This window comes from Chelonoidis abingdonii, chromosome 9, assembly GCF_003597395.2.
Source record: "Chelonoidis abingdonii isolate Lonesome George chromosome 9, CheloAbing_2.0, whole genome shotgun sequence".
Taxonomy (NCBI): domain Eukaryota; kingdom Metazoa; phylum Chordata; order Testudines; family Testudinidae; genus Chelonoidis; species Chelonoidis abingdonii.
The window spans coordinates 15,144,319-15,164,921 of NC_133777.1; the positions used below are offsets into that span (position 1 = coordinate 15,144,319).

The 20,603-nt window shown below is 41.2% G+C and overlaps 2 protein-coding genes across 3 annotated transcripts in view; one reads left to right on the forward strand and one right to left on the reverse strand.

The window, feature by feature from the left end:
* CCZ1 (CCZ1 vacuolar protein trafficking and biogenesis associated) overlaps window positions 1-9,700 on the forward strand; it is a 37,365-nt gene extending 27,665 nt beyond the window's left edge. The window contains exons 13-15 of one of the 2 annotated variants that reach the window (XM_075069230.1): window positions 5,702-5,860; window positions 7,263-7,390; window positions 9,348-9,700. In XM_075069230.1, coding sequence (XP_074925331.1) covers window positions 5,702-5,860; window positions 7,263-7,390; window positions 9,348-9,373 — 313 coding nt within the window. In that variant the 3' untranslated portion in view covers window positions 9,374-9,700. Of the gene's footprint in view, window positions 1-5,701; window positions 5,861-7,262; window positions 9,159-9,347 lie in introns of those variants that run through there. The other variant, XM_075069229.1, reaches the window with a different exon arrangement.
* Window positions 9,701-11,070: 1,370 nt separating this feature from the next.
* Window positions 11,071-20,603, reverse strand: part of LOC116830448 (radial spoke head 10 homolog B2) — a 48,558-nt gene continuing 39,025 nt past the window's right edge. The window contains exons 20-22 of the mRNA XM_075069233.1: window positions 20,466-20,585; window positions 16,472-16,661; window positions 11,071-11,424 (exon numbers count right to left, since the gene is read on the reverse strand). Coding sequence (XP_074925334.1) covers window positions 11,223-11,424; window positions 16,472-16,661; window positions 20,466-20,585 — 512 coding nt within the window. The 3' untranslated portion in view covers window positions 11,071-11,222. The remainder of the gene's footprint in view (window positions 11,425-16,471; window positions 16,662-20,465; window positions 20,586-20,603) is intronic.

The window sequence follows — 20,603 nt, forward strand, 5'->3', positions numbered from 1 at the left end:
TTGTGAACATTTTTGGCTGACTTTAGTGAAAACTTAGTTTGCCACTGAAACATTGTGTGAGGATGGCTTGTTCTTGAACATCTTCCCAAATGCTAATCCCATAACCAGAAAGGAGCTTTTCTGAGTACCTACCTTCATCCCACTGCCAGTGTGACTGGTCCCTTTAAGTGGGAGCAGTTTCCAGTGCACCTGAGGCTGATTAGCTGCTGGGCTGAAGGGCAGGCAGCTGAGCCTTATAATGGAGGAGAGAGCAGCAGGGGAAAAGCTGCTACCAGTGGACTTCTTTCAGCCCAGGGAGGTAGAGAGGAGAATAGCTGCTGCTGTCTCTTCCTTTGTAAGCCCTTCCCTTCCTTTTGGTCAACCAGGGGCCTTCCCATAAGCCCAACTGGGCAGCAGATAATCAGTCACTGGTGCACTGGACACCCCCCCCAACCCCACATGCCTCTTAAAGGGCCAGCCTACCCTGTGACACACACATTAGTTGCCGAAAGGCAGTGACTATAGACAATGTAGTAAGCTTTGTGGTGACCTTCCTCTTGACTTTCTGAGACTTTGTTTTTCCCAAACTGTGATGGTGTATAGCGTAAAAAAAAAAAAAAAATACACTGGGATCATATTTTTCATTTAGGTAAATAAGGGCCGTGACATTTATATTTTTGAGTAGACAAGGTGAGGTGCTTTCAGTTTAGATAAAATATATTGGCTATGTAATTTAATTTATTATAAATCTGTGGATATGCACATGCAGACAAAGTAGTATGCAGTGCCAAGATCAGAACCTGGGACGTTCCTCTCTACAGAGAGGAAGCGTAGCCTTGTGAATAAGGCACTAGGCTGGGATTCAGGAGACCTCACTTCAATTCCCAGGGCTGCCACAGGCTGTCTTGACACTTGAGACAATTTTTTTTTTTTTTTTTTGTACCTTAGTTCCTCATCTGTAAAATGAGATCATTATACATACCTACTTTCAAGAGCTGTTATGAGGAAAATTCCTTATGCCTCAAATGCTCAGATATTATGATGTGGACCATATTGATACTAGAAGGACCACTACCACTTGAGCTCCAGAAGAATGTTATCTCTGAGTAGTATTAGGCATTATCCTATGCAGTTCTGTGTCTCAGGGGTGGCAGCTGCAGATATCTGACATTGTATCAAGCAGAAAAGAGCAGTATTAGCCAGTGCATTATATAACCTCTCCCAGTATATTGTATATCGTGTAGACACAAAAAGGCTATGTTAAAAGATTATTTAGGTGGCAAGTCAAGCACTCAAAACTTAGGATTTTTGCCTATGCGACCTTAATGTTGCCCCTTGTGCTTATGCATTATGCTACTGTCTTTAATTACATGATCACATACTGTTTTTTCTACAGGCCCTCTACTTCATTTCCTAATTGTTTAGTGCTTGACTTTGCAACCTTTAATGTTCTTTTAGCATTTACTAGGTCTTTAAAAAAATTTCCTTGGTCTTTGAAAAAAGAAATTCTATCATGTAGCATCCTATTGAAAACTACCCAGATGACTGGCATGATTGGAATGTTTAGATCCACCACACAGACCATGTGAGCTAACAGAGTAACGGATAGCAACAGTAGGTTGTCACCTTGTATGTGGACCAGCATTAGAGGGAGATAGTAAGCTTTGCCAGTGTGTTTCATGTACTTACTGCCAGCAGAGGAATGGTGAGACTGAGGACTCTTAGGTTCCATTCCAAGCTCTGGATGGAGTGTGTCTAGTGAGTTCACACTCTCTTCTGCCTGTTTGTCCCTCCCCACTCCTCAAGCTTGAACTCTTCTACTCCATCCCCTCCAACTTGTCCCAGTTCTGTCTTTTCCCTGCCTGTGGCTCCTTATCCCAGTCCCATTTTTCTCACTTAGCCAGTCCCAGTCTCCTCTCCTCAGGCTTCTCATCCCAGTCCTAGTCTCCTTGCCCAACCAGTCTTTGTCTTACCATTCCAGGCTCCCATTCCAATCTCCCCCACTCCCAGTCTGTCCCCTTGCCCAGTCATTCCCAATTCTCTCCCCCAGCTCCTTGTCCTGAATCTCCTTATGCAACCAGTAACAGTTCCCCTGGTCCCACTCTTCATCCAATTTCTCTCTCGTCCCCATTCACTGACCTCTTATTGCTGCTGCCACCTCCCACATCGACACTTGGCTCCAAGTCCCAATCTCTCCCCCTAGACTCCTTCTCCAATCTATGCCCCATTCTCTACCCGCAGCCCCTTGTCCCAATCTCTTTGCTCTGCCAATCTCATTTCTTCCCTGCCCCCCCACCCTGACTCCACATTAGATATGTCTCCCTTGCCCCCTTACCTCTATCCCTCCACCTACTGGCTCCAGCTTCTAGTCCCCTTGCCCAGTCAGTTTGTCTCCCCCTCCCAGCTTCCTGTAGTCTTGTCCAGCCAGTCCCAATCTTTCCCCTCCATCCCTGCCAGCCTTCTGTCCCAGTCTTCCCTCCATCCCACTGCGGGCCCAGCTCTTGTTTACCCTGCATTCAAGTCAGACAGCTTCCTCCTCCATGCTCCTGGAGTCCAGTAGGGGTGGTCACTGAGAGCACAGGAGGGAGAGTCTCCTTGCTTTCTGTTCATGTGCCCAGACCCAGCATGGCTCAGAGCTGCAATCGTATGGAAAAGTCCAGCTTCACTCCTTCAGCCCTGGACTGGAGCATGCCCAGCGCTCAACTGACTCGTCAGGGAATTTAAGCCTGAATCTAAGCCTCTATTGAGCATATGCAAACCACAGTTTTTCAAAGGCTTATAACTTGGCCAAATTTGGACAGATCTTCATGGGGATGGTAAAAGGTACATCACTAACACAAAGACCATTCCCTGCCAAATTTCAATAATTTTTCAAAGAAAAGGTTTCCAGAATTATTTTAATATGGGCAGAACATTTTTTCCATACCCTCTTTCCTGGAAACAGCTGAACTCAAATTTTCCAGTGCAATTCAGATTTGAGGCAGACACCTGATATAAAATTTCAGTCCAAATGGTTAAAGTTTGGCAAAGTTATAAGCAATTTAAAACAGCATGTTATAATGGGAAGTGTCAGGCAACCGTAACATGCAGTTCTATCAGCCCCATCTATAACAACATGCACAGTAGCTCAGAAAATTTAGATAGCAAAATACAGCTGCAAGCCTTATACTTTACCAAGAGTACTGTGCCATCTTGCAAGAAACTAACAGTTCAAGACTACAGAGGTGTGGGACTCTGTTACTGAAATCTTTACTCCTTTTTTCTAACTCTTAAAAAGCCCAGGGTCAATCATTGCTGGATTTTACGTAGTGGGTTTGTTATTTCTCTAGTTCCTTTTGTGTTTTATATTAAAAGAAAAGTGCCATTTTATACAATAGCACCACTCTAATCGTGTGATGGCATAGATGTCAGCCTTAATCTAAGCACATACTGACTATTGGCCAACAGAGAGAAGCTGTGGGTCATTTACATGATAGAGTTTTAAGGAAGCAGCCTAGTTAGTGTATAGTTCATGCTGGTTTAAACCAAGAGACACATTACATTGAAGCATTATAAACTTTAAAGAGTTTAAATTCCCTACAGCAAGTGGCATTTGTCTGCTGCTGTCAAGCTAATATAAGTGAAGGTGTGTATTTAGGATGATAATGTTGTCACTTAGGATGTTTGAAACAATGAATCAGTTGTACCACACAAATGGTTTGTTTGGTAACACTGTATAAGAATAGGGGAAAATTCCCAGGCAAGATTTATGTAGTACACACTTGACTGGGGGAAGAGTTGAGGTGCTTTTTAGCTTCTCCCACAATCCTAAATATTTCCTTCAAAAGGCATATTTGTCATGTGGAGTATTTGTTGGTTTCCTACAGTATTGCTGTTCTAAGGATGACTCAATCATACCAAAGATACATGCACACCTACTTTGGTATGTGGTGACTGTACTAAATTGGCAGAATTGCAGTGAGTCAAATAAAATATGTTTGCAATGGTGTCAACCTATTAAATCATTAAATACTTGGTTTTTTATATCATTGAGGGATTAAAGCAAAGGAAGATCATCTTATGAGCTCTCCCTTAAAATTTTAATGCAGCAGTGCCCTGATAACCTTATATGGTTTCTTTTTACACTAATGCAGTTGGGTGACATAATAGGGAGCAAGATATCCAGACGTTTGAGCCATTTGCTGGTCCGCTAAGGTGATAGTGAGTAAACTGCCATATGACATCTAGCATAGATGAGACAGTTCCAAACAACTGAATATGTAACTTGAAGTGCCAACTGCTGCAGCAAACCTTCATTGATTGTAATTGTTGAAGCCATCACCAAAACCAATATCAATGACTTAAGTTTAAGTCTTGACTTACCAAACTGGGAAAGGGAGATCATCTCATACCCAAATCCACCAAGGAGGGTGAAAAACTCTCGTTGGCTTGGCCATTCTGGGAAAGATGGGAAGTTTTCCTGATCTCAAATATGATAGTCAATGAAAAACTGGTATAGTTCTAGGGAAATCCCTTATGAAACAAATTAGTGGCACAACACCCAACTAAGCCAACCGCTGACTATTCTTTACGGAGGCAGCAAGGATCCCCACTCCCAGGCAGCCAGCACCTATATGCTCTCTCCCAAGTAGCTAACCAATCCAGCAACCAGCTGTGGTTCAAACTCCACCAATGGTGTGAGATTACGGGCCCAGTGGGAGAACTCAAAGAGTTAGTGAAGGAGAAGGGGAGATGTTCTGATGTCCCTCACTGATGGGTGGGTCCTGGTAAGAGTAGGAAATGCCATTAGGCAGACATAATTTTATTCTCTTTCCTGTACTAGGAATTCATGCAGGTCTCTCTTATGGTGTCAGTGTTTTGGAGATCTAAATGTTTTTCATTTCAATGGCTATCCAAAAACAGTCTGTCAACCCTGCCACAGGTCTTGAAAAGTAGTTAGGCATGGCAGGATTCAGTTTAAATTAATAGATGTTGGTAAATCAACTAAAAAAATATCGATCACTAAAAGTTGGCAGGACTGCAGCCTTGCCCCCTTTGCCCGTCACCAGCACTGTGGCAGCTCAAGGGGCCCTCTACAGCTATGCTGTCATGTGTCCGCAGGGCTGCAGGGAGCTCCCTGAGCTGCCAGAGCTGGTGCAACCCGATCCCTGGGGACACAAGGTGTGGGGAAAAGTGCAATTCTGGTGGGGTGGACCAGAGACACCCCTGTCAGGAATGTGGTGAGGAAAAGGCAAAGACCCTGGCCATGGGAGAGATCATCTTGCTGCTGAATGGCTCCATCCCTGGTCTGGAACTGTTCAGCAGCACCCTGTGGCCAGGGTTTTCTCATCCTCATCGCAGCTCTGGCCTGAGGTATCAGCTCCCCCAAGACAGGGCTGCAGCCTCCCTCTCCCCTCACCTTGCACCTTGGTGGCATGGCCCTCTCAGTTGTACAGGGAGCTGCCTGCCAAGCTGCCCTAATCCCAATCGTGGGACATGCTCCCTCAATTTCCAGCAACAGTTTAAAAAAATCTTTAAAATAAATTATATAAATGGTCAAAATTAGAAGAAGAAAAAAAATCAAATTCTGCCAAGCCTAGTAGTAATGTATGCACAGTGTCTCAGTATGATAAGTTACCTGATCATGGATTTCATGTTGTGCATGGATTAGTGATCTGTGACTTACATATACACATTTCACAAAGACCACTTAGTCACCATTTTCTTTAACTTGTTTTCCTAGGTCTGAGAAGGAACCTCAGTTTAAGTTTATCTATTTCAATCATATGAACTTGGCAGAGAAAAGTACAATTCACATGAGGAAAACACCCAGTGTATCACTCACGTCTGTTCACCCTGACCTCATGAAGATTCTAGGTGATATCAACAGTGATTTTACTAGGTAATCTTACTTACATTTTTCCTTCTGTCAAATAGGCCTCAGCTTTTAGCAGTGTTCAACTACTGAATTATCCTGGTTTTTCATTTATGTGTATAACATAAGAACGGCCATACTGGGGCAGACCAAAGGTCCATCCAGCCCAGTATCCTGTCTACCGACAGTGGCCAATGCCAGGTGCACCAGAGGGAGTGAACCTAACAGGTAATGATCAAGTGATCTCTCTCCTGCCATCCATATATATGTACAATTACTAAATATATAAAATTGTGGAGTAAGTAATAGAACAGATTTTTCTTTTATGTGTATCACTGTAGCCAGTTTGATACATTGAAATGTCTGTCCTGCCCACCCTTCTGGTCTGTTTTCTTTAATGAATTTTCATGTCCCTGAGATGTTGGGCTAGATTTCAAAAAGGGATTGGATACTTCTGTGGATATCAAGAACATCCACAGTTGTTATAATTAATAATCAGTTTTGGAAGGGATTTAAACCTTATGCTTCAGGGCTTAAGTCAATCTCTGACTATTAGAGATCAGGATGAAACCTAATTTTGAGGGTACATTATCCCACATTTGCCTACTAATTAACATACTAAACTCTTCAAAATATGCTTCTCATAAAACACTAAATCAAGTACTTATTTGAAAAAAAGTCTCAGTTTCTCCTATGATGGTGGAATCAAAGCGTGTCATGCCAAACCTGTGGGAAAAAAATGCAGAAATTGGGCTTCTTTTTGTCTTAATTGGCTTGTGAGTTGCTTGTTGGCTAGTTTGACTTGCAGCTTGTTGCTGCTTTTTTTTTTTTTTTTTTTTTGATTGGCTGCTGGCAAGCAGGGGCCGGGGGGAGAGAGTCAGGGGTGCACAGTGGGCCCACCACGGTCCCAGACTGCACGCCAGGAAGATCTAATCACATACAGTGTTGGGGTTCTTAGGGATTGGCTTGCTTTGGCCTTATTGTGAAAGTCAGGGTGCTACCACGTGAAAGTTGGCACCTGTGGACACCAAGCAGCTTCTTTCAAAGCACTGATGGTTTGGTTAACTAGTAGACTAAATTAGTGGTTGGCTTACTTCCTCATGATTAAATTCTCCCAAATGGAGATTGTGCAGGCTATCCTAGCACTGGCTCACTGTATTTGTCTCCTGAGTTGAGCACACCTGCTCATTTTTGATTTTCTGTCAATTATGCAATGTCACAGCAATCTGCAAGATCAGTTCACATCTAGTTTATTCATAACCCTTAGGGCAGTTAAACAATTACTAAACCTGCTCTATTTGCTGGTTATTTCTTGAGATCTTTACTTCAATATTGTTGCTTGTAATGTAAGTTATTTTGCTTTTCGAGTCTCTTATTTTTGATGTCAGTACAAATTTTCCTAAGGTTTGTTTTATCCAATTTCTTTCAGAGTTGATGAGGATGAAGAAATCATTGTGAAGGCAATGAGTGACTACTGGGTGGTTGGGAAAAAGTCTGATCAACGGGAACTGTATGTTATTTTGAATCAAAAAAATGCAAACCTGATTGAAGTTAATGGTAAGGATTTTTTTTATTTTTGCTATTTGTTAAATACTGTTGGTGTTACTAAAATGCTTATCAATGCATTTTTAGTTCTCTATTTTATATAAGATGCACTTAATGTGGGATTTTTTCTGTGCTACACCAGATCAGCTAGCCTAAGGCTTTTAAGTCTCTCCTCCATGTTTTGAAACTCAACCATCATAAATATTCAGCAGACTTTAAGTCGATGTTCTTAACAATGAATCCATGACCATTATCTTACTCCTTGATTTTAATGGGAATATTTATTAAATGAAGTGCATTATTATATTTCCAGAAGGTTAAAATGCCTACTTTTCTGGATTTGTCTTTTATAAGTCAAGGCAATATATTTTCACAAAGGGACTTACGTCATTAAGATTATTAGTATTAAAATACTGTTTTTCTCCCAAAGTGCTTTTCTGCTTCAGTTTTACACTGCAATTTAAGACGTACCAAGTACGTGAAGAAACATGCATCAATATTACCTTTAGCCCAATTCATTTGGATAAAAAATGAGAACATTATGGGGCAATATCAACTTGAAAACTAGACAAGTTTTTTTACGAGATAAAAGTAGTTTGTTTCTACATCTGCCCCTGACCTTCCTGCTAATTATTCTGGTTTTACAGTCCTACTTCTCTGATTGTTTTTTCTCTCTCCTTGCTTTTGTGCGGAAGATGCACAGAAATGGGGGAGACAGACTTGCTGTACCTAAAGTGCTGTCAAATGCACAAAGTGTATAAATGATCTGGATGGAAAAAGGGGTAAACAGTGAGGTGGCAAAATTTGCAGATGATGCAAAATTATTAAAGATAGTTAAAACCTAGGCAGACTGCAAAGAGCTACAAAAGAATCTCTCAAAACTGGGTGACTGTGCAACAAAATGGCAGATGAAATGTTAATAAATGCAAAGTAATGCACCTTGGAAAGCATAATCCCAAATATACATATAAAATGATGGGGTCTAAATTAGCCGCTACCACTCAAGAAAGAGATCTGGAGTCATTGTGCATTAATTCTCTGAAACATCCACTCAGTGTGGAGTGGCAGTCAAAAACGTGAACAGAATGCTGGAATAATTAAGAAAGGATAGATAATTGGACAGAAAATATCATGTGGCCTCTATATAATCCATTGTACACCCACATCTTGAATAGTGTGTGCAGCATGTGGTCACCCCAGCTCAAAAAAGATGTATCTTGGAATGGAAAGGGTTCAAAAAAAGAAAAAAAAAAAAGACAAAACATGGCCAACAAAAATTATTAGGATCTATGAACGGCATTCTATATGAGAGAGATTAATGAGACTGGGACTTTTCAGCTTGGAAAAGAGATGGGTTAAGGGAGATGTGACCCCAGAAGGGAGGACAGAAACCCTGGCATTCACCAGCCCTGGCTCCTGGCGCCAGGGGCGAAGGCAAAGCCGAAGCCTCGATCCCACCACTCAGTGCTGAAGCCCTTGGTTTGCTTCGCCCTGGGCCCCGCAGTCTAACGCCACCCCAGGCAACCCATTTAAAAAACAGTGGATGCGACCACAGTTTGAAAATCCCTTATCTAGTCTTAAGCAAGACTGTTAACAAGAAAAGTTTTCTTTCTGTGAAAACAGATAAAAGCTAAGTCCATATTTCACATGAAAAGACGATATGGAATTTTCAGATTTGCGGCCTGCTGGAACAAAATTGGACCACCTTCTCTACTCAAAATAAAATAAGGAGTTGATATGCACCAGGACACACTTTTAAAAATATATAATATAAAAAAAATGAGAAACATGGATTTTAAAAAGCAGAAAAACCCTAACAATGGTATTTTTTCCCTAGATACATTACGTTCTGTCAAGCCTTCTTTATAAAAGCAGGGTATTTATATAATATGTTTGTGGATACTGTGTGCAGTTTCTGGAACTCTCTCTCTCGCTCTCTCTCTCCCCCACCCTTTTTGTTTTTAAACAGAAAAAGTAAAGGAAACTTTGTGCTAACACAGTTCAATAATATTTTCTTCCGGCATTGATCTGCAAGGGCTGATTTAGTGAAAAAAATCTACAAATGTCAGAAACATTTTTGTTTAACATAAGGTTACTTAGTCATATTAATTGACTGGAATAATGACAATAGTACAACGCAATACTTGATTTGTAAGAATCAAATTGTCTTACTGAAGCTGTAAACTCTGATCATAAGATTTTTAGATTTTAAATATTATGTGCAAACTAATTAAAACCAATCTGATAATTCAGCTGCTACCATTCCATTTCTCTAATATTATGTTTAATATTTATGAATTAAAAATTAATTAATTTTTACAATTTTAAGGGCCCTTTTGTTCCCTTTCTGTGCTCAGGTGCATAAGAGGGATTGTGAGTGTGGGATTTAAAGTGTTTTTTCTACACTTGAGCATGTATAAAATGAAAGAGAGGGATAGTACTTGATGTTACTGCCTATCGATCTAGGCCAATGTCACCCACAGCTATAAAGATGATGAGTTAACTAAAATAATTAGTCTCAGAATCAATAGCAATGTCAATAAGAATGATTTGAACTGGTGCAGTATGTAGCTAACTAATGTAAGTAAATCTAACCTGTCCTCATCCTGTATAAGTTGACAGAGCTGCTGCTTTTAACATAAAAGAGTGTGGAAAAAAGGTAAGGGCCTGATCTTTCCTCATTACCTAGTTATTCATCCCACTGTGAAGAAATCAATGGACAGATTAAGGATATTAGCCAACTTTTACTTCATGCTGATGTATAAAACCTGTTTCCTACATGCCAGTGTGACAATAAAATAGGTATACAGCGCTCCCTGACTACGGCAGTTGTTCTGTTCTAGGATAGCCTGCGTGCGAATTCAAGTCGAGTATCTTTGAAAAGTTCTATGGAACACTACGTGACTTTTCTTACAGAACGGAGTATTATGCCTGAATTGGACCACCTATGGTAACTGGTTACTTTTAAGCTTTCGCGTCATAGCCTTGGGTATCAGTAACTGAGCGGACTTGCTGGTATCTATAAGCAAATAGCCACTAGACGTGATGGGTTTGAGGTATAGTTTTAATATCATTCAGAACCATGCTAGTCTCCGATGGTACATAACAAGAGCAGCCAACAGAACAAACCTGAAACGCTATGCGAATCTTAACTTTTATATGGAGAAAAATGTCTCCTCAGATATGGCATATAGAGTACATTACGGATTGAGGTGTCTTTGTTGTTCAAATGTTTTTAACAAAGTTTTATTACAGTAATATATGATCGGGTAGTTGTGACACACTATTGGCGACTGTGCGAACGGGTGCATGCAAGCTTGATTCTCAGGTGGCATCTCATGCTTTGTTGGTGCTGCCACCCAGTGCTTGGGTGCTCTCCTGCATTTTAATTTATTTTAAATGAGAGCTTCTTAAATGCCTTTAACACCCTTATTTGACTTTACATTACACAAAAAATTAGGGTTTAGTTATACATTATAGACTTATAGAAAGAGACCTTCTAAAAACATTAAAATGTATTACTGGCACGCGAAACCTTAAATCAGAGTGAATAAATGAAGACTCGGCACACTACTTCTGAAAGGTTGCCAACTCCTGAATTATATAATCACACTCCATGATTTCTAGAGGGCTCAAGATATCAGTAGATGGAGGTGTGGGGGAAGACTCTTGAGTTAAATTTCCCTCTCATATAAACAAATACAAATAATTTTATTGGCATTCCTTTCTAGAACCTACATTGTAATGTTTAGATTTTACAGACCTAGAAAGTAAATCTTACTTTAAAAATGTTAACAAGCGCAGACTTTACTTACAACTTTATTACTGCAACAGTCAGCCTAATTTACTTTTTCTTTTTCTTCACACCTGCAGAAACCTTGCTAATGACTAGCTGGGGCAGAATCACTACTTCTTCCTTTGCTGGAAGTGGCAGCTGTGTAGCTGAATCCTCTGGCTCTTTAACCACTACATTATCTGTCTCTGCTTTTTCTGCTGCAGCTTCTTCTTGTTTTTTGGCTTCTTCGACTTTCCTTATGGCGATAAGCCTATGCTCGCACAAACAAACATAAGTTTACACTTGCTTACCACTGCAACAAATTCATGCAAACTTATCACAGGCTAAAATGATTTTGTTTTGCTTAAGTAAATAGAGCCATACTGCAATTACATGCAGAATGAATTGCCTAAATGAAAAATGTGATCCTTTTAATCCTTTCCTAAAATGTGTGTTCTGTGTAGTTGCTACTTCGCAATCAACTATTGTTAAGCTTCATGTATCATTGCATAATCCAAGCACATTCTTAAAAGGAAAAATTATTTACCTGCGATCCTGGTTCTCTGAACATATCTCTTTAGCACAAGACTGTTCCTCTAGCTCTCAAGTTGCTTTTTGACCCCTGAAGGTAGTGGTAGCAGTGCAACATGTGAGGTAGGCTTTCCTAATAGCAATCCTGTGCAGCGCATAAATACTACTCTCTGAATGTTTCATCAATTCTTTCGATTATGCAGAAGGCAAAGCTCCCATAAAAGAAAATAATGCCAGATCAGTGTAAGGGCCTATCTCCACTCTAGGTTGCATTTGTTTAATTAAATTGTTTGATTAAACTAGTGTAACTATGTGGAGACAGTGTTCTGTGGTTTTAACTTGCACCTCTAAATGTACAGTTGCAAGGTAAACCAATATAAACAGTTTTAAACTAAGTGTCCACCTGGTTATGCTGGTTTAACTAAATCCCCATAAAAATCACAACAGTTATCTCCATGTGTAGCCCAGGCATACTTTTTTAAGTGCTTCAGAAAGAAAATGAAAAAGGTACAAGGGAAAAAATGTCAATAAGTAACTACCAAGTTCTAAGAGGAAGTGGACAGAGGAGTAACAATCCTGCAAGATATTTCCAGGGAAGCAGTTTTACAGGCAAGTAATTTTCCCTCTGTACAGGAGTCTCGCTCCTTCAGAGATGTTTCAAAAGCCAGTGGAGCTCAGCTGCAGCAAGGACAAGGAGGGCTTTTTGGAAGAGAGGCCTAATACTTCTTATCAGACACAGAATACAAAGCTGTAGAATGAGCCCACACCACAGAAGCAAATGCCATGCAAAAATATTTGACCAATTGAAAATGAGGGATGTCCTGAAATTAAAAAAAAAAATTGTATGAAGGTGAGAGAGTTTGGTCTTTCCTACCTTGGAAACAAGTGCTGGAGCACAGAGAACCTCAAAAGGGAATGCCTTTTGGAGCCTGAATTCAACCAATAATGCTTTGCAAACGTATGAAGAAAGGAAGGTGTAGTTGCTTTGCATATGTCTGTGATAGTAACATCCATTAGGCAGGTAGTGGTGGGCACAGACTCTAGATCATGCCAAGGCTCACTCAGTTTCACACCAGTTATGTCATAGCAATGCAAAGCACAGAAGACATTGGGTAAATTTTTCATAAGTGCCTAACTTCCATTTTCAAAAGAGACTTTGGTATCAAACTGAAAGGTAATGGGACTTAGTGACTTACGAGCTTTAGGCACTTATGAAAATTTTACCCATAGTCATTTCCCACTTAACTGGTGTAAAAAGAAAAAGTTGTGTAGTCTTTCTCAGTGCTTTATAGAATCATAGAAATGTAGGGCTGTAAGGGCTGAGAAGTCACCTCGTCCAGCCCCCTGTGCTGAGATAGGACGAAATAAACCTAGACCATCCCTGACAGATATTTGTCCAACCTTTTCTTAAAAACCTCCAATGATGGGGATTCCATAACATCCCCTGGAAGCCTATTCCCGAGCTTAAAAACTCTTATAGTTAGAAAGCTTTCCTAATATCTAACCTAAATCTTCCCTTGCTGGACATTAATTCTTGTCCTACCTTCAGCGGAGACAGAGAATTGACCATAGTCTTCTTTATAATAGCTCTTAATAGATTTGAAGATCTATCAGGTCCCCTCAGTCTTTTTTTTTTTTTTCCAAGACTAAACATACCCAGTTTTTTTAACTTCTCCTCATAGGTCATGGTTTCTAAACCTTTTATCATTTTTGTTGTTCTCCTCTGCACAATTTGTCCACATCGTTCCTGAAGTGTGGTGCCCAGAAGTGGACTCAGTACTCCAGCTGAGGCCTGACAAGTGCCAAGCAGAGTGGGACAATTACCTCTTTTCTTGTATTGGACACATCTGTTAATACAGTGTTTTTTGCAGCTGTATCACATTGACTGCTATTTAATTTGTGATCCTTTTCAGCAGTACTATTGCCTAGCCCATTATTCCTCATTTTGTAGTTGCCCATTGGATTTTTCCTTCCTAAGTGAAGTACTTTTCATGCATCCGACGAAGTCGGTATTCACCCCCGAAAGCTCATGCTCCAATACGTCTGTTAGTCTATAAGGTGCCACAGGACTCTTTGCTGCTTTTACAGATCCAGACTAACACTTTTCATTTGTCTCTACTGAATTTCAGCTTGTTGAATTCAGACTGATTGTCCAAAAAGTGCTTGCAACCACTCCCAGTTTAGTGTCATCTGCAAATTTGATGAGCACACTCTCCACTCCATTATCCAAGTCACTAATGAAAATATTGACTAGTGCTGGACCCAGGACTGACCCCTTGTAAAGATCCTCCTAGATACACCCTCCCAGTTTGACAGCAAACCTTTGATAGCTACTCTTTCAATTAGTTGTGTACTAATTTATAGTAGTTTAATCTAGCTCACACTTCCCTAGTTTGTTTATGAGAATGTCATGCAAGACTGTCAAAAATCTTACTAAAATCAAGAGATACCACAGCTATTGCTTCCCCCTATTCACTAGGCCAGTAACCCCATCAAAGAATGAAATTTGATTCTTTTGGCATGATTTATACTTGACAAATCCATGCTGACTGTTCCTTATAACCCTGTTACTCTCCAGAGGCCTACAAATTGATTGATAGCTGGAAAGATACTGGAACAAATTACTAAATTTAGACGGCCTGGTCTATAATGCCCAGGGTCCTCTTTGTTCCCCTCTTTAAAGACAGTACAGTGTTTGCCTTTCTCCAGTCTTCTGGAACTTCACTGGTCCTCCAGGTGTTCTCAAAGATAATTGCTAATAGTTCTGATATTGCTTCAGCTTGTTCCTTAAGTACTAGGATGAATTTCATCAGCTCTTGGTGACTTGACTACATCTAACTTATCTAAATATTCTTTAAACTGGTCTTGCTCTATTTTAGCTTGCATTCTGTCCTCATTGTTAATAGTAATTGCATTGTGTATCTGGTCACCACCATTAAACTTTTCAGTGAAGAGTGAAGCAAAATAGGTACACCTCTACCCCGATATAACATGAATTCGGATATAATGTAGTAAAGCAGTGCTCCGGGGAGGCGGGGCTGCGCACTCTGGCAGATAAAAGCAAGTTCGATATAATGCAGTTTCAGAGCATTGGCCTGCTAAAGACAGTGTTGTGAGTTCAATCCTTGAGGGGGTCATTTGGGGATTTAGTTGGGGATTGGTCCTGCTTTAAGCAGAGGGTTGGACTAGATGACCTCCTGCAGTCCCCTCCAACCTGATATTCTATGGCACTATAACAGTAAGATTTTTTGGCTCCCAAGGAGAGCATTATATCAGGGTAGAGGTGTATTAAACACCTCAGCTTTCTTGATGTCATCAGTTATTAGCACTCTTTCCCCACTAAGCAGAGGACCTACACTTTCCTTTGTCACTCTCTTGCTTCTAATATATTTAAATAACCTCTTCTTATTGCCTTTTATGTCCCTTGCTAGAGACAACTCATTTTGTGCCTTAGCTTTTCTGATTTTGTTAGGTGCTTGTGCTATTCTTTTGTACTCCTTAGCAATCTCTCCACGTTTTCCCTTGTTGTAGGATTCCTTTTTGATTTTCGAGTCATTAAAAAAGCTCCTGAGGGAGCCCTATTGACCTCTTATAAATTTCCTATCTTTCCTTCCCCTCAGGATAGCGTACATTTAATACTGTCTCCTTGAGAAACTGCCAGCTCTCCTGAGCTACTTTTTGTCTTAGATTTTCTTCTCGTGGGACCTTACCTTCAAGTTCTCTGAGTTTGGTAAAGTTTATTTAGACCTGTTCTACACAAAGTTTTTGAACAGGCATAATAACTATTTTGGCTAGGGGGTCTGATCTTTTTACCAATGTAGCGTAGGCCCTAGTGTAGACAGTTATATTTGTATACAGGTCCTTGATACCAGTAGAGGTAGAATATACCAGTATAGTTATGGACTCTTACATCGATAGAACTATGTCCACACATAGGGGTTATATCACCTTAACTGTACCTGTATAAAGTGGTATAACTTGTGTGTGTGAACAAGTACCTAGTCTGCTCTAATTAGAACACTAATGACCTTTTAGCATAGAACAGGGCCTCATCATGATCTATGTGGGACGAACACTGGCAGGACAAAAGGTTCGTTAAAGTGAAACGTTGACATGGCCATGGAAGGAAAGTCAGATGGATCTGCAATACCCCCTTATCCTTGGAAGATATGATACAATGTGGATCAGTTGCTAGGGCCTGAAACTCATTCCTTCTGTGAGCTGAAGTCACTGTCATTGGGAAAATGATCATCCATGAACGAAACCTAAGCCCTGAGGAACAGACTGATTTCAAAAGTAGCTGAGTGTTCTATGGAGGGGTTTGAAAAATGTTAAACTCCATGTGAACCCCTGGTGACATGGGTTGGTGTGATATATTCAGATTGCAATGAGCTAGGGTAATTGAGACTAGCTCCTGATAGACAGAAATAGCTGCCAAATGTGCTTCTGAAAAGAAGATAGTAATCACACAGTTCCTACAGAGGGCCTTTCCCCTAAGTGCCAGGGGTAGTTGTGTCTAAACATTTTCTTTTTCATCTCGATTTCTTTCTGAGAAAACCTGGGTAACATTCTATGACAAATGAAAATAAATTGATTACTGTAGTCTACTGGTTGCACTATATAAATCAGTCATCCAATAGAGTATTTTAAAAGTAGCTAGTGGCTATGATTTATGAAAGAGCAGAGTGACAAATTTCCCAAATCTTCAAGAACATGGTATTCGTGTAGGACCTTACTCTAGATGTCTCTAGGTGTAAAATGAAGCTTTTAAATTAATTAAGACTCACTTTGCTTCCTCTTCAATTTTCAACTGCACGGCTAATTCAGCATCCCGTTTCCTATTTTCTTCTACATTTTCCTTCACCACTTGAGCATGCTTGTAGGCAGGAAAGAACTTGTTCACAAAAAAGATGCACATCTGATTTAGCCACAGACTGAGTTTTTCCTTCTGTTCGTTTTTTGCTTTTTCTAGTTTATCTGTAACAGAACCATTTATGTTTTAATTGTAATTTAACCTACTTAAGAATATATTTGGCTCATTCTAAGTTGTAATCAATACAACCAACTCCTCCCCATCCCGGATGTTCCAGACTTCTGATATGGCTACCAAAATAAAAGTGTGTCCTGTGAAGCTGCTAGGCTACTATCTAGGTCTCCAGGCTCATAAGAGGCATATGCTTTGTTCCTCTGCATGATGTGGAAGGGAGCCACGTTGGTGGAAATGTTCAAAAACAACACATGGGGTAGACTGTGGCAGCTATATGGTAGTATCATTCCCTTTGCTGCATAGCAGCCACTTGCTGACCTCTGTGCTAGAAGGCTATGAATAGAGTCAGAACCTGTTTCCGCTTGAATTCCAGCATAAATGTGTTCATTTAGTATTAAATTACTGCTACAGCAATTCCATATCTAGAGCTGTTTTACGCAGGAGAGGTGAGGAGGAAAATGATTGTGTGAAGATGCCAGGTAGGACAAAGTATGGTGGGTTAGAAGTGCTGCAAAACCATGGACATAACTGTCTTCAGCTGATCCTATAGAGCCCAGCCTCTGCTCCTTTAAGAGGGAAATCCCCATCCCTTTCTGCACATTCTTTTGTGAGAAGGAGATAGCATAGTCCAGGATACGGCAAAAATCCTGGTGGCTTGGTGAGGTCAGTTTTTCTCCTGCTGGCACTTGCCCCTCTAACAGCAGTGTCCTTCCCTTAAAAAAATGTATATTAATAAAAACATACAAAGAATTCAAAAACACCTAAAGCAAAAGTAAAATTAATGGACCTCAATTCTTATGGCACAACACAAAATGCACCATGCTTGAAGGGCATCCCAATTTGGGATTCTGGTATCCATTCTCAAGTCCAACTTTAGTTGCTCCTACATACATATGCAATAACACTCTACAGTTGTATTCTTTTTATAACAATCGAGATGGTTGCTGAACACCTTGTCTGCTTGTACTCTTGTGTTTGTGATATCCCATCGCCCATTCGTATAAGACTTTTATAGCTATGAAGAACAACAGGGCTAGGATTCCCTAAGCAGGCAAGAGGGAGTCAATGTAGGCAAATGAGAGATGCAAGGATCAAGAGAAGCTCATGAGAAGTCCTATGTGGTGCACTAACAGGAACCTCACATAAAAATTATTCTTTTCTGGCTGGCAGATTATGTAAATACTGTGATACAGAGACCCCCTGGCAAAAAGTCTCCCGTTCTTTGTAAACAGCTCTCACCTCGGATCTGACAAACTCATTACACCCAACACAGATCTGGCAGGGTTTTCATCTATATACGATATCATGTGAGGTATCTACTGAAAGCTCGTAACTTGTCAAGACAATCATTTTGCAATATATGTACTGGTAATATTTAAGGAACAGTATGTTTCTATTGAAAGTATGCCTTACGGACTTGGTCGTAGAAATGAAATAACAAAAGGGGTAATTTGCCTGAGGCCAGGTCTACACTAGTTATAGCAGTACAGGTCTCTCGCAACTTACGCGCATTTAACATGCGCGATTTCAGCTTTACACTGAAAGGCCTGGAGTCTGGAAGGGGGCATGGCCTCAAGATTTTAAGGTCCTCGGGCATCAGCTGTGGCTGGGAGTCTCAGGGCCCTTAAATCACCCAGGGGGCTCCCAGCTGCAGAGCTGGCTGGTAGCCCCTGGGGCGAACTAAAGGGCCCTTTAAATGCCAGCCCCAGCCCGGCTGCCAAAGCTGCGGGCGGGATTTAAAGGGCTCCTCTGGGCTCCCCACCGTGGCAGGAAGCCTGGCGGGGCCCTTTAAATCCTGCTTGCAGCTTTGGCAGCTGGGCCGGGGTGGCATTTAAAGGGCTCCACTGGGCTCCCCGCCGTGGCGGGAAGCCCGGAGGAGCCCTTTAAATCCCGTCCGCAGCTCCGGCAGCCGGGCGGGGGGAGCCCTTTAAATCCCGCCCGCAGCTCCGGTGGCAGGACCGGGGGGCATTTAAAGGACTCCACCGGGCTCCCCACCACGGCGGGAAGCCTGGCAGAGCCCTTTAAATCCCGCCCGCAGCTCCAGTAGCAGGACCAGGGGGGCATTTAAAGGGCTCCATCAACCCTTTAAATGCCCCCCCCCCCGCCCCCCTGCCGAAGCTGCGGGCAGGATTTAAAGGGCCTGGGGTTTTGACTATACGAGGTTTTCGCTTTACGCGATAACCGCGGAACAGAACCCCCGCCTAAGATGCGACAGACCTGTATAACTATGTCATTCAGGGATGTGAATAATCCACATCCCTGAGCAACATAGTTACACCAGCCTAACCTCCAATGTAGACAGCGCTATGTCGACAGGAGAGCTTCTCCCATCAATATAGCTACCACCTCTCACCTCTCCTGTCAGCGTAAGAGTGTCTTCACTAAGGGCTTGTCTACACTTACATTTTATAGTGCTCTAATTTTCTGCCTCAGGGGGTGAAAAATCTGCAAGTCTGAGCGCTTTAAAGTGCTAGTGTAGATGGGCTCCGAGCACTTGGAGCTACTCCCCTCGTGGAACATTCCCGCAACAGCGCTTTGAAGTTTCCAGTGTAGACATACCCTTAAGCACTACAGGGCAAAGCTGAGCTGATATAGTGTTTTAAGTGTAGACTTGCCCTCGGTGATGGTGGATTCAAGCAAGAGGGAGTTGTCACTCTTTCTTAATCAGCTGGCAAGGTAATGAAAGGTTCAGTTCACTCCCCTTACTCCCTCCTACAACTATCAATGGAAAATCATTAGCAGCACCACCAAACAATCAAAACCTGTTGGAGGTGATAATGGAACATTACAACAGACAGAGCTTGGCCCAGACCTTGAATAGAAACAAAAGGCTGTTTTCAGTATAACACAGGGAGGGAAGAAGTACTCTGGATCCAACACTGAAAAAACATCTGGGGAGCAAGGCTGTTTTCATGAATGTTTGGGTCCTCATTCCTGTGAAATGAGCCACTTCTGCAGAAGACTGAACTTTTTGGGGAAAATCTACTTTATCAGCTAGGAAAAGTAACTATCGATACATATAGACCCAGGCTCGCGTTTTATGATTCTTTTGTATTGTAAACACTTGTTTTCACCACATTCCTGTTTCTAGTTAAATATTTCTTCTCTCTCAAATAAGCTGCCTTCTACTGTATTATATGTGCTCACAAGTGCTATGTAGTTTACAGGAAAGGTGGCTTAAAGTAAAACTGGTGAACAACACTGCACCTTTGGGTGCAGAAGATCTGTAATTTCTGTGGGTAGCTAGTGTCAGGGGCTGGATAATACAGGGGTAACAATTCAAAAGGGACTCAAGGATTAGGGTGCACTTATTTTTAACCTGCAAGGTGAACTTAGCCCAGAGGAGAGTGCATGAAGGGCTGGTGGTGTCAGGGAGCTGACAGCCAATTACCACAAGAAAGATACCCTTTTGCTAGAGGCAGGGGGTGACTTTTGGTCCTGGGTACCCTGAGAACCACCAAAAATGTCCTCTGGTTTGTTATATGGATTTTCTTTCTCTAGTCAACAACGATGGAACAGTCCTACACCTGTAAATAACAATATGTGTCTTCAGTGAGAATTGAAATGTAAGTTTAGAGTACTCTTCTTTAAAATAAAAACTAGGATTTTTTAATTGTGGAAACAAACATGGAAAGAGAATCTTAAACATCTTTTTTCGTTTTTTTTTAACAGTGAAACTCACTCTATTGTGTTGGATGTTCTTTTACTGCCCTCTTGTGACAACAACCTAAAGGATTAGGAGCTATTCAATTACTTTTTTTTTCATTGGTACCAGATCTTCAAAACTACTTTACCTGCAAATTCTTTCATGGGGTTGCTGAGCACTTGGCCTTGTTCTGCATCCAAATCTGCCCAAGACTGAACCAACATTTCATCTTTGTCATCAGGAGACAGCCGGTACACTGTGTTTGGAACTGCAAGGGAAGAAAATA